This window comes from Sminthopsis crassicaudata, chromosome 5 (assembly GCF_048593235.1).
Source record: "Sminthopsis crassicaudata isolate SCR6 chromosome 5, ASM4859323v1, whole genome shotgun sequence".
Classification (NCBI taxonomy): Eukaryota; Metazoa; Chordata; class Mammalia; order Dasyuromorphia; family Dasyuridae; genus Sminthopsis; species Sminthopsis crassicaudata.
Genome location: NC_133621.1, coordinates 79,884,904 through 79,903,491, shown reverse-complemented (window position 1 = coordinate 79,903,491; position 18,588 = coordinate 79,884,904). Strand labels below are relative to the sequence as shown.

The 18,588-nt window shown below is 35.0% G+C and overlaps 1 protein-coding gene across 8 annotated transcripts in view; it reads right to left on the bottom strand.

The window, feature by feature from the left end:
• Nucleotides 1-18,588, bottom strand: part of DIP2C (disco interacting protein 2 homolog C) — a 578,672-nt gene that overhangs the window by 92,022 nt on the left and 468,062 nt on the right. For all 8 annotated transcript variants that reach the window (XM_074267256.1, XM_074267253.1, XM_074267254.1 and 5 more), the window contains 4 exons: nt 18,176-18,290; nt 17,403-17,604; nt 10,536-10,645; nt 8,840-8,920 (listed from right to left, as the gene is read on the bottom strand). In XM_074267256.1, the coding sequence (XP_074123357.1) occupies nt 8,840-8,920; nt 10,536-10,645; nt 17,403-17,604; nt 18,176-18,290 (508 nt within the window). The remainder of the gene's footprint in view (nt 1-8,839; nt 8,921-10,535; nt 10,646-17,402; nt 17,605-18,175; nt 18,291-18,588) is intronic.

Genomic DNA, 18,588 nt, shown 5'->3' with positions numbered 1-18,588 from the left:
TGTGCTAGTTGTTCCTGAAGCCAGCAGAGGAGGACAAAATAGTGAGCACATAAGTGAATGGGCCTGAAGATGTAACAGTCAAAGGTCTAAATTTCCTTAAACTATGACTGAAACAGTTAAATGTATTGAAATGTACTTGTACTTCAGTGTTGATACTTTGCATTTGTCCAAAGAGTTCATTTTCTAAATGAGACTCTTTAAATTGCTTTTTAAATTTTCAATCTTTCCACATATACTTTTTCTGTTTGGTGTAAACAACAAAAAAGCTTCATATGAGCATTCCAGTCTCTTTTGTTTCTCTTCCTTTTTTTTGTAGTAAAAAATCCTAGAAAAAGCTGTTATCTTCATTTTCTCCCTCACTTCTCAACCATACAAGCTAGCTTCTCTTCTCATCACCACTCAACTTTTCTCTCTAAAGACACAATAACTGTTTAGCTGCAAATTTGGTGACTTTTTTGGATCTTTTCTTCAACTCCTTGCAGCATTTGATATTATTAGTCACTCTCCTCCTGGATACCCTTTCTTCTCACTTTGCCCTCTTCCTATTTATTACTTGGGACTCCTCATGTTTTATTAAGTCATTATCCATGTCATAAACATGAGTCATCAAGTCACAAATTTTCTATCCTGGGACCTCTTCTCTTCTCACTCTAGAACTACTCTTGATTTCATCAACTTACAAAGCTTCCATGATCATCTTTATGCAGAGGACTCTTCTTGAGTTTCAGTTCTATGTTATCATTGGTCTATTTGAACATTTCCAACTCAATGTCCTCTGTAGATCTCACACTCAATATGCCCTCAGTAGAACTGTCTCCTTTCCCCAAACTGACCCTTCTTCTGAACTGCCTTACTTCTGATGAAAGCAGATACCCAAATTTATCTCCCTTTCTACTCATGTTCCTTCCTACTACCTATCTCATCTACTGTCAAATATGTCAAACATTTACAACAACACTCCTCTGTCTAGTTTTCTCCAATAACATGGCTACCACTGTATAAACCCCATGACCTATACCTAGGACCCCTAAGTTTCCCAGGCTCAAGTTTGTCCATTCTCCAATCATCCTTCACCAGGTATCTCTAGAAAAACTCCAGTAGTTCCCTATTGCCTTTAGGATAAAATGTAAACTCCTCTGTTTGGCCTTTGGAATCATTTCCTATTTGTCTACTTTTCCTGGCTTATTACTTACTACTTTTCTGTACAATTCTACTTTAACTGATTTGCTTCACTCAAATTTGTCTCAGCAAGGGATTGTCCCATACTAGAATCCCAAACTCCCTTTAAACAATCCAGTTCAAGTGCTACCTCCTTTTCAGGATAATATCCCAGTCAGAAGCTAGTGCTCCCTCAAAAACTTATTTATGATTTCCTTACATTAGAAGTAGCTGGAGCAGAGTATATAGAGCTCTGGGTCTGAAGTCAGGAAAATCTAAGTTTCAATATGACCTCAGACACTTAAAAGTTGTGTGATTCTGGGCAAATCACTTAACCTTGGTTTGCCTAAGTTTCCTCTTCTGTAAATTGAGGGTAATAGTAGTTGTTAGGAGGATTGAATGAGATAATATTAGTAAAGTGCTTAGTGCAGTGCCTAATATGTAGTAGGTACTTCATAAATGCTTACTCATTGATTGTGATGCAAAAGGCTCAAATGTCTTGTTTAAGGCCACATGGCTTTTGTGTCTAAATCAAATTAGAACCAGAAGCCAAGTTTCACAAATTCATTTCCAGTGCTCTTTCAACTATACTTCATGATGCCTTTTTAAAAAATCATTTTATAGAAAAAGGCATAATTAATTAACTCAGGTGGTCAGTGCTTTGAGATGTATCCAGGAAATGTGTTTTGAGTTCTATGACACAATCTATTTGTGTTTTGATGGCTATTGCATTACATTAATTTTTGTAATATTGTCATTTTTATTCTATCAGATCTACTTGTGAATAATGAATGTAATTCTAATTATTTAAGTCTTCCTTTATTTTAGTCATTGGTGCTTAATTCCTATAATATTTGCTAAGGTTTTTGTTGTTATTGTAAATATAGTCTCTTTTATATAAGAAAAATGCACATAATTCATGTATTCTTCAACCTCAGTGATCTCATTTATTATCTCAATTTTATGGTTGAGACTGATTTTCTAAATGCATTATTGTGTCATCAGCAAATAATGATATTCTGATCTCTTCATTTCCAATGTTAATTCCTATGATTTTATCTTAATTGCAATTGTTAGCATTTCTAATATTGTATCAGAGAGTGTCCATCTTTTGTCTCCTTAACATTTCCTATATTATACCTTTATTATCTTTTTGGGGAGTATAGAGGAAATGATATACACTGAAAGATTACTTTGTTGAAGTATAATTCCTCCCCACACCCTCAATTCTGATTTATTGTTTTTCCACTTGACAAGTTTTATAGTAAGGAAACACACAATATTATTCCTCAAGGGTTACCTTTCACAAAGTGGGGAAAATTTGTAAATGTATGCAATATAAAAGCATCAATAGAACTGAAAGTGACTCGCAAAAAAGGGTAAGAGGAAAGATTATAAAGGTATTAGGGCATGCAAAAACTGGGATAAATACCTGATTAAAAAATGCCAACTTTACCTGACCAAAAAAGGAAGAAAAATCAGTGCAAGCCTAAATGGAGACATTTTTATGATCAAAGATATTGTGAGAAAATGGATTCTTCATAGAAGTTAAATGGAATCAGTGAATATCTCTGAGAATAGGTTTTGAGCTGGACTCTAAGAGGCTAGATTCTAGAATTTCAGACCCAGAAGAGAGATTCAAGATCTGTTTAAATGTTTTTATTTTACAATTGGGGAAAATAAAAATTGGAAAGGTTAAGTTACTTGTACAATATAACACAAAGTATAATAAGTCCAAGACTAGAGGCTAGGTCAGTTCAGATCATTCTATCAGACTGAAATATTTCATAGGAAAAAAGCCCAGAAAATGAGACCATGGTAATTTGTTTTAATCACCAAATATTTTTATATAAAGAACAAACCTCTTTCAAAGTCAGAAGATGCTACTCTGGGGATTACCAGTATAGAAACAGAAATGCAGTCATAGGATACAGTCAGAGAAAGGACATGAAGATGGGATGGAGTAGGGAGTCATGTGTGAGGGTCAGAAAGATCAGTTTGGCAACACTGCTAAGTGCAAGGAGGAATATCTAAGGCTGGAAAGATAGAGAAATTTATATCTTATTCTAGAGACAATAGAATCTACAGTAGTTTAAGTAGAAGAGAGAGATGGTCATACTTATATTTAAGAAAAAAACATTTCAGCAGCTACATGGAAGATAAATGGATGTTGCTTTTCCAATATTCGAGAACTATTAAGATGAGCTTTCTGACAAATGGCTTTCTAAAGCTACATTACTATCAACAAAAACTAAAATTTCACAGAATACTCCAGATACTTGTATCTTAAGTAACCAGCTAAATATGATTTCTGTACTGGCAGGAAATAATTTACTCACTTCTGATGGGAAATTGTACTAGTATGACTTACTGGTTGAGGCAGTAAGTCTTTGATCAAGTAAAACTTTGATAAAGTCAATTATCACACTGATCCTCAGTTTCCTCATCTGTTAAAAAAAGGAATAATATTTGTATTACCTGCCTCAGCCTGCACTGTGAGGATTGCATAAGAAAACAGAATCACAGAATTTCAGAGGTGGGAAGAAATCTAAGAGCCCTTCTAATTCAACTTGAAAAGGATTTGCTTATTTAACATAAGGTATTTTTTTAAAATGGTGATTCAGCTTTTTCTTAAAGCCCTCAAATAAGGGAAAACAAAATACCTCTAAAAGCAGCACATTTTACTTTTGGATAGATATTTTTATTAGGATATAATTTACATCAAGCTTACATTTTCCTCCTTGCAATTTTTGCCACTTGTTCCTATTTTCTGCCCACAGGAACAAAAAAGAATATATCTAATCCTTCTTCTGGGGGATGATAGCCTTTCAAACAAATGCAGATAACTACTATATCCCTTTTAAGTGTATAAAGCACACTATGAACTATACAGCACTACATAAATGCCAGCTTTAATTATTGCTGTCCTAAGATCATAATATAATATGAATGATGAAAACAACTGTTATTTATCATAATTTATTTCATAATTGGAACTCAGTGCTTCTTATATTGGCAGGCATGCAAAAATTTAATCTCACCACATTGTCTAACATTAGCAATACTCCAAAGTACCAAACAATTTGGGAACATTACTGTAGCATTATAGATAGTGGTTATTTTTTAAACTGAGTGACCTTCTAACCAGGCTCTGTCATTGGCTCAATGACAGTTTTACAAGATGAGCATTTTTCACATTTGAATCCAATACCAGTAGTCATTATTACTTGGTCTCTGATGACTTTAATAAAAAAAGCTTTTGGCTCAAATGGAAGAACACTAATTTTTAGTGACCTTTTTCAGATAGCATCCTATATTGCAAGTTACTGGACCCCAGGTAGATAAGTTCTTCTTTTGAATTCCTTAACATCATTCATAGGAAAATCTAAAGTCTCTCTTTGTAAAGCTAATATGAAGAATGAATTGAGAAAAAGAATGTAGTAGAATAGTCTCAACAAAGGAAGCAGAAAAACATATAACTGACCTCAAAAATAGCCTTGGGAGACAAGAGTGGTAGTGTAGGTTTTTACCTCACTTCCTCTCTACCAACTCAGAACCACATCACCTTCACAAATGCCATAATTTTTATCTTCTCATTGAACTCTTACCCTGGAACCATTGTGAGCTCTGACAAATCAAGCTTTTGGCTTATCTTGCACAAAATCAGGTCCCCATCTTACTTTCTGACCATTAGTTCCAAACTACCCCAATATTACATACTTTTCACCTCCTTTCTACTTCTTTATTTGTTGTCTTCCCATCATTAGAACACAGGTTTCCTGAGGGCAGCATCTATATTGTTTGCTTATATTTGCAACCCCAGAGCTTAGTAAAGTGCCTGTCATATAGTAAACTTTTAAATGCTTGTTCACTCACATTCATTCATTCATTCACAATCTGTCTATATTTGTCTTGGTAACACACCCTGAAAATCCTTGCTCTGTAAATAAAGAATCTTAATGTTTTTGATTGTCATAGACACTTTCAGCAAAATTTAATGTAATGAAACAATGGCAAGCTTGAAGAAATAGGAAAAAATGAGCAAATAATCAGAAGTCTATATCCTTAAACATTATTACAAGTAAAGAGAGTTGAAATTTTGGCTGCATTTTAAAAAGATTCTTATAATAGATATTCTGTTTCTGTCTCTGTTTCTCCTCCTCCTTTCACCTTCCCTACCCTTCCTCCCTCCTTCAACCCCTCCTCTTTCTCTCCTTCACCAAATTCAAAGAATGGAGAATTTTCTTTGATTTGCAATGAATCTAATCCTTATTCATCACTAAGCCCAAGTGCACAGCTCTAGTATTTATTCACTACAATATGGATGAAGGGGAAGGGACTTCCAGATGAAGGGGCCTCAGAGCACAACAGTGTAATTGGATATTGTCAAGAATCACTCACATTTATGAACCAAAGGTTCCATCATTTCCAAAGGAGTTGATAATCTACCTGAAAATGAAGAGCTAGTCAGATAGCATCAGGATTCTTTACTAGCTTACAGATAATTTTAAATGGAAATGACAATATAACAACTGTTAGTATGTCTTATGCCTTCAAATATGAAAACAGTTTCTCTAGGAAGGGAGAAAAAGTAACTACATGTAATTGCTTGAATCTGACACCTTTGGACCATCAGAAATGGAACATAATGGAACAAAAATATTATGATGCAGTAGACAGAGGGGCTGGCCTTGAGTGTGGGAAGATCAAGTTTCAGGTTCTGCATTTTATATTGGGGGATAATGTTCATTCTTATGCAAATTACTTCACCTCTAAGGGATTTAGTCTCCACATTTATAAAATGGTGGAACCAGAAGATTTCTGAGGTTCATTCCCACTCAAAAATAATGGTCTTGTATGGGGTACAGAAAATTTGTCAATCCAAATTGGTAACAAGGTTCCTACACTGATAAGAATTACAACTCTTGACTAAGAGAAAACAAAAATTAAGAAATAGAAGGAACATAATACTTCTTGTTTAGAACTGGAATTGCTCAGTATGTGGAAATTTTTTGTCCAATAATTCCTTTCTGTGTTCTCAGCTGTTAGCAAATTTACATTGTTTGAGAAATACTAAGCTGTCCCTATAGGAGACAAAGAGCCTTCTGTGTAAGCAAACTCTCTTTTCCTCAGTTTAACCTAAAAACTTTTCATTTGTGGTTTCATTCTCATCAACTGAAATCTGGCTGTATTCTTTGTCCTTTTCAGAAAAAAAAATGGTTTTTTTCAATGGAACACAATTTTTAGAGCTACCATTCTGTAAATGAACTAAAGGAGTATATATGAGGTCATAACAATGCTCCCAATATGCCAGTAGTGTGTCTCTTACATTGTATCACTGGGTGATTTGTAGGAGACCATCATATGGGTCTTCTACCATATCATCTCTAAAGTTAAATCTGAATTCTGAAATGACAGTTTTTCCCTTAGTAAGCTGAGAAGCTCTATTGATTAGCTATGGATTTAACTGAATATTCTTAAAGCTGTATTTATTTTTAGTCTATATTATCTCTTTAGGCTAATGACTTATATGAGTTATTTTGTATTTTAAAAATAATTTGGAGCAGGCATAAGCCAATAAATACATAGGCTTCAAATCATATCTTAAATCAGATTTCTGATGGGCAATGTCTTGACTGCCCGGGTTGTAGCGGATTGGCTCCGCATCTGCTGCTGCCTTTATGTTTTCAGATGGAGATCACAGACAACTACTTTTACCTGTCTGGCCATCAATATCCTCATCCATATAGTGGGCTAGATAAGTGAAAAGATGCTTTCTAATTCTAAAATTCTATGATTTCATCATCTTCAGAAACCATTATAAGTCTGGGTAAAGTTATGGAAAAGGGAAATAGAATGTAAGCTCTTTGGGGACAGGGACTGTTTTTCACTTCTATTTTTGTATACTCTATGAAATGTTGAACACATAACAGATACTTACTACAAGTTTGAATTAAATTGAATTGAGACAAAAACTATAAGACAAAGAAAGCAGAGAGGTTTCTTTGGACAAGCTAGATCACTAAGAAGATCTTTTGAGGGGTGAATAGGAGATATAGAACATAGATTGTGCTGTATGTTCTTGTACTTGTCTGGAAAAGATGTTCCTTCAAATTTTATAGTACACCTTCAGTTCAAAATTAATAATATTTAGTAAACTAAAGGATCCGAATCTTTTAAATATAATCATCGGGCTAATTTCTTTTTCAAAAATAAATACAATTGTTAACTCTGAGGTACCACCTCATATGTATGAGATTGATTAACTTGACAGAAAAGAAAAATGAAATATCAAAGGAGATGTGAAAAAAATTGGGACATTGATGCACTATTGGTGGAGATATGAATTGATTCAGCCATTCTGGGGACTTTTAAGAATATGTATAATGCCCTTTGATTCAGAATTATCATTACTAGGTATTTACTCTAGGTACAGATATATTTATAGCAGCTCTTTTTGTAGTAACTAAGGATTGAGGGGATGCCCATCAATTGGGAATGGCTGAATAAGTTGTGATGTAATACTGCTATGCTATAAGGAATTATGAACAGGTAGACTTACATGAACTAATGCAAAGTGAAGTGAGTAGAACATTTAGAGCAAAGATTTTAAACTGGTTCACAACCCCATATGGGGTGATGCAACTGAACTTGGGCATTGTGAATTATGATTTATTAACAGTAAATGTTTGGTATATATACTTATTTTATATACCTATATACCTGGGATCACATAAAAATTCCTCAGATGAAAAGGGGTTGCAAGTGGAAAAAAATTTAAGAAATCCTGCTATAGAAGATCTTTTCCTCATAGACTGACATTTTTGTGATGGTAAATTGGTCTATATATTATCTCTATTTTTTAATTAGCCCTTAGAAATTGAATGGACATGGCCTCAGACAACCCTGGGAAAGATATTAATTTAGAAAGGTCATGGTCACCCACTGCATTCTGGACCATCACCCATCATCTTAACCTTTGCCTTGCAATTGGACTTGAATAGCTGTGGAGGAGAGAGTGAGACTGATGACTTTGCGCAACATACCTTAAATCCAATCTAATCTAATCAAGATGTCACCCTTGGGAATGCCCAATAGCAACAAGAAGGGTTGTTGCTCCCAAACACTATGATTCTCCAAAGTCAGGAATACATGGATTTAAGTTCTACTTCCCTTAAATAAGATATGTGTGACTGTGAACAAATCACTTAATCTCTCAGAAATTTGCTGAGACTGGAAAGTATAGAAGAACTATTGACTTGTGTTAATAGAGAGAATTTCCACTCCTGGAAGTTCCTCACACTCATGAAATCCCAGGTCTAAACCAAAATTTCAATGCAATACACATATTTCTATTTTCAAGGTTTGGGGAAGGAGAGGTATAGGGAAAGAAAAGTATTCTGTAAACACTGTTGCTAAGTATAAACTATACCTATTTGAATTTAAACTATAAATAATGATAAATATTACTACTTGGATAGAAAAATAATCAATAACCAAAAAGAAGTCATGAAAAATTTAAAACTATTTAAAACAAGGAAGAATAAAATCAAAGAAAAGATCAAGCCAGGAATATTACAAGGGGGGAAAAACAATGACACCAAAAACTCTAAAGAAGTAAAATAGATTTTATATAAGGCGAAACTTCTAAAGCAAAAGGCAAAAGGCAAAAATGGCTTACCCTACAGTTAAGCAGCGTGTACAGGACATGATCAGGTGTGGTCTGGGCTCTCCACTGCAAAACCTCTGAGAGAAACAGGAACTACAACAAAGCACAATCATTAGGCTCAGGCTATTGGAACTGGGGCCTTTACTCTCCTTTCCAACAACAGAATAAGGCAATTCCATCTGGAAAGCTTTCAGGATCACTTCCAGCAGCTGTTTTCCCCAATCCAAATACCATAGGAAAGGCAGCACAATTATATTCCGCAGCTAAAATCCTCTGCAAACATAACCAAGAATAAACAGCTTGGTTATAATTTTTGGCCTAATGCAATTCAATATTTTTATTTTATTCTGAGTTGTTGGCTCAAAGACCAAAGTCCCTAGTAGGTGTGGAAACCCTAATTTATACGTGGGCAGAGCAAGTCAGATCTCCCTACATAAGGAATACATTTGTAATTATGTCCCTTGCAAGGCCTAGAGCGCCTAGATTTTTTAAAAGAGAAAGATTTATTTATTGGACTAAGCAGACTATCTCTAGAGGGGATTTCTTTATATTAAAAGAAAGTATGGTACTCTAACAATTATATACATCCCACTGGATCACTTTCTCTGATTATTACAATGCTTGCATTTCACCAATGGGCTGTCCCACATTCTGAGGGAGGAAGGAGAAACAGGAGAAGGAAGGAGAAGGAGGAAGAAAGACAAAAGAAGAGGGGGAAGATAGAGGGAGGAAGGACAAAGGAGAGGGACAGACAGACAATGTCAGATATATACACAGAGAGGATAGAAACAGAAAGTCAGAGAAAGACATATGGAGTTGGACACATACACACATATACACTATGTACATATAGGGGAGGTGGAAATGATGTGACATATAATAAGACAATCTTATGGCCTAGTGAGGTACTTCATGCTATAGATAAACTTCTGCTCATTTCTAATAAAATGGCAGGTGCAACTACATGGTGATTTTGTCCAATTAATTATATATTTAAACTAAGATTCCTTCTTATCTAGGAAGCATTACGTATCTGATACGATTAAACAGTACTATTTTAGGTCTTTAAATCTGAGAATAATGGGCATTTCTAATTCTATGTGTTGGGGAAGATGGTACTTAAGGTAAAAATCATATTAAAAAGCAGGAGTTGTGTTTTTAATAAATCTCACTCTTCTGCCTTGAAGGCCTTGAATTACTCTGAAGAAACTTAGCTCTCACACCTGGTTTTCTGAGTTGTTTTGTGTCACAATCTGAAGCAGCAAGAGCTTCATTAAAGAGAGGTCAGAAGCAGGACTTCCACTGGGAGTTACAGCAGCAGAGAAGAATTGAGGAAAAGAAGGAACAGGAGGAAATGGGATGGTTGGAACACCAGGTAGTTTAAGGGATAGAGAATGAAGTCAGCAAGGATTTCCAAGAATTCCTTTCTAAATCCCCTAAATTATCAAATTAAAGGATGCAATATTAGCACTCAGGTCATCTTTTTTCCATATCATTCAATGGTTTTGACTACATGTCTATTGTTTCTCTTTAAAAAGTGTCCATCTGTCTTAAAACCCTATAAAACAACACGTTTCTATTTCAGAGCAAGAATATATATACAGCACTTCACAATAGACAGTATCATCCAAGTCTGCAAAGGGCTACATTAGTCTCTTATTAGCTGCACATCCATAGAAACTACAATGCAAACACTCCCAAGGCTTACCTTTCTGGCCTGATCATTGTCTTCTATCTGCCCAAGGTCTCTGCCGCTAGCTTGAGCAATTCTTTTCCCAGACACAAGGTTCCCCACCATCACGGAGGCAGGGCCAATTTCTATTGAGAGACAGAAAAAATTGTAAAGAAAATTATAAGGTTCCATCCCAAATTAGTATCATTCCCTTTGGGCAAGAGTCACTTGCTCTTTACTAACCTTTGAAAGAAATGCTCTTATAACATTTTAAAAGAAACACATGAGTTACAGTGAGACCAAAAATGTTCATTTTTAACTATCTTGGATTGAATCAATCACAATGAAAAGTTTTATTTTGGACTCAAGGAGTGCAAACTGATTTAAATATAAGATATTAGTAAATCTCCCCTCCATCTCTCCTTCCCTCCCTTCATCCATCCTACCCCTCACACACACATATACACACTATATATATATATTCCAAAGCCAAATAAGAAATTGTATTACCTCTATCACTACCTCTCCCCATTACTACACATAATGGAGAGTTCCTAAAAGGGAAATCTCACATTTTGCAAAATCTTTTGAATTAAGTTCCAGGAATAAGATTATTGGGGTGAGAAGAAGAAGAATCACTTGACTATCCATTTTATTGATTGAAGAAATATCAAGTACTCTCAGCAAATCTACAATAAGCACTTAAAAACAGAAACTGCTTTGAAATAAAAGATACTGCAAAATCAATACATTTTTAAAATTCTGTAATTACTCATTATTTTAAGGAAACTTAGGTCTAAACTAATAGAATGTTTTATTCAAGATTACACACAAAACACATGGAAGAGAGAGGATGAGAACTCATTTGAGTGCTCCTATTGCGCCTAGACTTCTTGCTTCTTTCTTCTGTTTTAAGTACACATCTTTGAAGTATAATGCAGTTATTTTGAAAGAGTCCAGTTTAGTGAATAGGCCATCGATCTGAACCACTGGGTTCAAATCCTGCAACACATGCTTATTAACTACATGACCTGCATAAGACACTGAACTCAATGGGCATGTAGTTGCTTGTCTATAAAAAAGAAGATGTTCAATTTTATGGCTTATAAGAGCTATTCTATCTCAAAATCTACGCTCCTATGATCCTGCAATGTATGATAAGCATGATTTTAAAAAATGAAAATAACTGCCTCATTTTATGAACTACAGAACCCTTCCTCAGAATTTCTAATGATTCCTTGGACCTCTAGGGACCTAACCTACAGACCTCAAAATAGTACCATTGGCAGACCAGTGCCTGCATTTCTTTTTGACAGAATGGCCCTGAGAAACAAAGACAGGCATGTCAATGAGATAGAACTGCTAGTTTTTTCAAGCACATTTTGAACTTTGGGAGAGAATACTCCATTGAGTTTTTAAAATTCCTATGTCAAAGCAAATCATAGTGTTTGTTGGTTGTGGTGGTGGTGTTTTTTCAGGCTAGAATTACATATCAAACATGGTCAGATTTGGTTTGTCTCTTGTTGGGAAAACAAACTGAAATCCCCTATCCAAATTTTCTTATGTGTGTGAAAAAAACATTATGTAATCAGGTAAGACATATCCCTAAATGCACATGTATTCATATGCAAAGGTAAGTACACACTTGTTGATATATACACTCTGACTACAATCCTAATGTCTCTGTGGAATGGACTTCACCCTGAGTTTTCAAAGGCTGTAGCCATTAAAGTAGTGGACCTACCAGATTAGCTCAAATAGAAATATAGTGTGCTAGAGAGTATTCTAAGCTGGAAATGCTCTGACCTTCAAGATTATAGGTAGACACCTACAAATAAGGACTATTGCAGCCCAATTCTAAGAGGATTATAACCAGGAGGTTGGCCACCAGGTGTTAATATTGGGGAAAGGGGTACTACAACAATAACATATAATAAAACCACTTACATTAGTGTTCAATATGTGTCAGAAATTATGCTAAGTGCTTTATAATGATTATTTTATATGATCTGCACAACAACCCTAGTGGTAGATACTATTATTATCCCCATTTTACAATTGAGGAAACTGAGGGAAACTAAGGCTAGATAGATGAATACATATTTACACATTAACATGAAAGGCAGTTTATTATAATGTTGTGTGACCTTGGACAGCTCACAACTTCTCATTGCACCAAATAACTCTGCAAGATTTCAAGTTGTACAAGAGTACATGCATTGGTAGGGATATGCATTAGTAGGGGGAGTTTCCTACACTGATAAAACCATGTAATATCAATGTAAACAAATTTATGCATATACATAGACACTTGTACATATAGACACAAACACATATGCCACTGATAACTTTGTCTAAAGGATGTGAGATGGAATAAGGAAAGGCTTCGTTAGTGAACTTGCACTTCATTATAAGAACCACTTGATTTTCCTGGTTTATTTATACAGTTATAAAGAAAGAAAATATATGATATTGGCTATAAATTAGATGGTCACTAAACAGTTGTTGGTTACTTTAAAAAGACCAGCCTACTTGATTTTTTTTTCTGAAGCTAAAATAGCCCTTATTTAAATGTCAGTCCCAACCTAGGAGATCGCACCTGACTCTAGGATGAAATCAATCAAAGCCAAGAAAAAAAAAAAGCTATTCTAATGAAGGTATGTCACTGCAAAGTGGAGAATCAGAATTTAGGGTTTCACTACTACAGAGTATCAGAGCTGGAATGGAGTTCAGGTGCTTGAAAAAGATTCTTACTTGAAAAAGAATTGATTCTCTTACCCATCCAACAAATGGCCATTTAGCATCTGATGAAAACCTCCAGTGACAGAAGAGCTGAACCTCCCCAAGAAGCCCATCCTATTTTGGGCTAACTCTAATTGCTATGACTCTGCAACTTCCCCTTGACTGCTTCCACTTCGGCCCTCTGAGGACAAGCAGAACAAAGCTAATCCTTTTTTCACATGACAGCCTTTCAAATGCTCCCAGACAGCAAGGTTTCCCTCTAGTCTCCTGTTCTTCAGAACAAACATGCTGGTTCCTTCAAATGATCTTTCTACAGCATTGATTTGAAGCCTTCAACCAATCCAGTTGTCTTCTACTGGATATCTTCCAGCTTATCAGCACTTAGAACTAAACACAGTCCTCCAGATGACAGGAACTTTCACAAAGGGATTTCTGGGCTGCCATTCTGGCAGTCCGGTTTCAGGCAATTTTTAAGCTAGTGAGCATGTACGATAATCAAACTGTGCCTAATGTTTTTAGCAGAGCCTTTGTTGATTTTCATGTACTGTTTGGAGGATGGGGATGGGGAGGAGTGAGGATTAGCTTTTTTCCTTGGTAAAGTGGTCATGCTGCATACAAATATTCTCCTTATCAACAAAAATACAAAGGAAATTTAGTATCCTGTGTGGCCAAAATGAGTGGAACCACTGTACTACTTAGAGAATATTTGATTTAATTGCTTTTGTATGGATAATTAAATAGCCTTGTAGTCTGCAATCTTGCTTGTTAACTTTCTCTTATTATTATCTTAAGTCACTGTAACTGAATGCTAGGTAAGACGCTCCTTTTAATCAGAGATCTAGAGGTTGGTCTAATGTATTTATGAATGACATAGGGTTTCCATATAATATGTTCTGTAGGACCATTATAACTAGGGGATGCAATTCCTCTCTTGGTCTTACTTATTTCTACTGACCTCAACTTTATGTAACTTTGGAGACTTTAGGCTATGTGCTCTTCATAAAGTCAGGAAAACATATTTCTCTAGTTGTTGCTAAGAGACAAAAAAAAAAAAAAAAAAAACTTTCTCATTTATAAAAATCTATCCTCCCCGAGAATAGATGATTTTCCTCTTTACTTAAAAAGAGGAGGGTGTGGAAGAAAAATTCTTGTAGCACATCACCCTTCTTCCAAACTGAATATATAAAATGGAGATGTGTCCCCAGAATGTAGGTTATCTGTAGCTCCCATTTATTCCTTCCCAATTATAGATTTATCAGTACCTACATGTCTAGCTCTTATTGATCTCTCTCTACTTTACAATGGTTGATAAATTCACATTGGGACACTGGAAGAGGTTTTATCTAGGACAAATGCTTCAAGATAGATAATTCACAACCATAAGAAATATTTCTTCCCTTTGAGTCACTGTTGCTTTCCATGGACTGTGTTGCACATAATTGCCATAAGTAGCATCATCCCCCAGCCTCTTTGATGAAATGCATTCCAGGAAATCTCAAAAACTCTGCCATGACTGTTCGATTTAACTGGATTGTCTCACTGGCAGGTTTATGACCAATTAATGTCTTCATTGTTGAATACAAGTATATCTACATAATTTTTTTTCCAAAATAATTATGCTCTAAAGAAGGAAGATGAAACATGACACCCATCTTCTGACAAGAAGTAATGATCTTTATATGTAGAAAGAGACATATATGTTCATATATATGGAGAAAGGACTTTTATTCATATATATATATATATATATATACATATATATGTTATTCATATAGGAAATGTCAAATAATCTTTATTGTGAAAAGGATTTGGCTACAAAAGTTAGAAGGGAAATTTTGAAACATCCAGCCTAAACAACTTATCTGACATATGGGGGAATAAATTGATTTGCTTAAGATCATACATCATCACCATCACTATCATCATTAATATTTATATAGTGCTCACTCTGTATCAGGTTCTATACTATAGGCTTTGGAAATATTAAGTCATTTGACTCTTACAACAATCCTAGGAGGTAGGTAGTTATTATCTACATTTTTCAGAAGGGAAAACTGAGGCAAAAAGAGGTTCAATGACTTGCAGTTTTAGTAAGGGAGGTTGAATTTGAACTTGTCTTTCTGACTCTAGACCTTCTATCCATTGCATTCATTCTTTTGCTACACATTTATTAAGGGACAGAGTTGGGATTTCTGACTCCAGGTATTTTGACTCTAAGAGTATATTAATGAAAAAAAATCAATAATTTGAAGAGAAAAATCTAAATGGTTGGTCTAGATTTTCCCCAAATACAAAACATATAAAAGGGGTAATGATCTTTTCACTGCACCATCTTTTCAATTCTCAGATTCTAGAAAAGTGGGCTGTGCTTAACATAATACAATCTCCTTATTTTGGAGACTCTTTCAATCACCAGAAGGATGTCAGTTTTTCTCTTTAGATGGTGTCTATAATAATCTGGGAGGTAGAAAAGGAATTCTCCTTGATCCATGACAAAATAATCAATCCCTCTGGTCATTAGAATAGCATCCTATTTGGGGATTTGTTGACCATATATAAATGGTATTCCCCCGCTCACCTTTCAAAGATTTACGCCTCTTCCTTTGTATCTAGAACCACTGATTGTCTGAATGATTCACTCGATCTGTGGTAATGAAATGGCTCAAATAGAGTGGGTATTGAGCTGCAGAACACAATCACATATTTTATACTAAATAACCCACTGGTAAGTTCTGATCCTACTATAAATTTTAATAAGACAGAAACAGATATGTCTAGATAAAGTAATAGTTGTTTTATGATTCCCAACATTATTTATGTTCTGAGATAATATGAGACACAAAAGGTGATTTTTCATCCTTTTAATTTGTTCACAGAAGTGTGATGCATTGTGTTTCCTAATGTCTCCCAGAACAGAACCATTATACATATGTTATTTAGAGAAATGAACATATCTCTGGGAACTGCAATCCTACAGTTTATAAAAGTAACCAAACCAAGAAATAAGAAAACACAAAAGAAGATGAAATAAATTTTTGAACAACTTCTGTTATTTATTTCCATTTAGGAAAGTCATTAGAAGAAGAAAAAATTATTCTGAAAAAAAGATAATAGTAATCAAAAAAAGTATAATTTGACTAGAAAAGTAGAAAATAAGCCTGACTAGCCGAGTTCAATTTTGAGAGAACTAGTCTATATCAGAAAAATACTAGTAATCTTTCTGTATTTATGAATATATTTAAGATAACTCCTCATAAAAGTTTAACTCCAGTGGCTCTCTGGAATATAGAAGTGACCCTGGTTTTTAGACACAGGTAGAGTATAGTGTTGGGAGAATTTAAGCTGAGATGATAATGATGAAAATTGTCTGTTTACTTCTTATTGATGGAATGGCTTGGCCACAATTGGAATTATCTTCACAAGACTAATTATAAAGTAGTGAACTTCTCCCTCACTTCCTCTCTTCCTTCCTTTCTACCTTAAAGATCTAGGCTTAGGACTTTAGATCTTGATGATCTTGAATAAGTCTCAGCTTTTCTAGGCCTCCCATTTCCCATTATAGAAATCTCAATGTTACAGAAGAGGTTATGAAGCTATAGCAAGATTAAGTGACTTATCTAAGATCCCAGAGTTTCTTTACAATGGAGTGAAGATTAGAATTGGGTTTATTTACTCTTGGTCTAGTATACACATCCTTTAGGAATATATTGAAACCAACTAATATCAGCTTGCAAAAGCTAATTGCTATATTTTTAGTTTGGACATTTTAAACCTCAGAAATTAGCAAAAACTCCAAATATTGTCTTGATGTGTTGTCTCAACTTAAGAGAGGGATGGAAATAATGCTTATATTGCAAATTAAACATAAAAACTGGATCATGCATTTTTGGAGTGTTGACTTTTAAACATTCATCAGTATACTTCTTTCATTATCCCTAGAGACATAAGGTGGAAAGGGACTGGAAAGCAATTATTAGTTTAGCAGACAAATATTTCTACAAGAATTCTTATTTTCATCATCTGGTTGGTCTTTACTGACTTTAGTTTCCTACTTTGTAAGGCCCAAATGAATCCGAATGTCTAATGAAGTTAAATTGCAATAGAGCCTTAAATGTACAAATTGTCTACCTGAAAAATAAATCCAGTTATTATTAAACATACCTGGTTGCTTCTGTCTAGGCTTTGGCAGATTGGTAACACAAGTATGCGGACACATCAAAACATTGCAGGGATGGAGGGAACCTTCCAGAAAAAGTTGCTTGGTTTCCGATAAATGTATTCCTCCCAGGGGTGTTTTGGGAAGGGTGTTTGCTGGAACCAGCGCTAAGCAGTAAACCCCAACTTGATGGATACTATCAATAGCCTAGAAAAATTCCCAAAAGCTGTTTCAGTAAGTTCAAAACCAGAAATATTCACTAACTACTTACAACAATGCTAAATAATAACCCAACACCAATGAGCAACATCAGTAATGAGTCCCACATAAAAACATAATAATTCAAAAACATGCATAGCATTCTAATCTGTCAGTGAGCAGGTTTGAGGTATTTTTGTTCTTACTTGGGTTTTTGAAATATCAGTGATAATCTAGGTTGAAGTGAAGAAAGAGAATGGAACTTTTAGGATGGCATTAATGAACTTTTACCTCTGGGCCTTGCTGAAGTGAAAAGCACCAGAAATAAGGTTCTGCTAACCCTTCCGATCTACTGTTATTAATCTGTTTGACCAGTTAACTGGAAACAGACTATCAGTTTCACATTTGATGCAATTTCTATTCAGAAGTAATGAAAAAAAAACCACACACACCAGAACACAACAATAGGACAGGGGGGAAAACTATGGCTGATAAGGGTCAGGTAGCAACCTCAAAGGCTGAATAAGATTCTGAGAAATAAGAAAAAGAAAAGAGTTTTCAGGGACAACAAAAGAATTACCTGCAGAACTCTGCTCATCCACTGAAAGCTATCTTCCTCTGTGGAATCTGGCCTCTGCTCTGCAACAATAACGATCCTTTCATCATGAAGGACAGTCACTGAAAACACAGCTATTCTGTGGAAGGCAGGGAAGAAGGGCAATGGGTAAGAGTGCATTGTGGAGATACCATGTGGATTTTCACTGCTCCAAAAAGGAACTTTTTATAACCACTATTAATTATAGAGTTCAGAAGATCACAGCTTCAACTAATACTTCTTCAAAAGGCAAATTGTAACTTCCGGCTCCCACATACTTATTAGTGTAAGAATAGCTTTGGGGGAGAGGGGAGGGAAGCAAGGGTGAGAAAGAAGAGCCTTAAAGACAGGGTGAGAGCAAAAGCAGCACCAGGTTTTAAAACAGGATTTGAAACCTT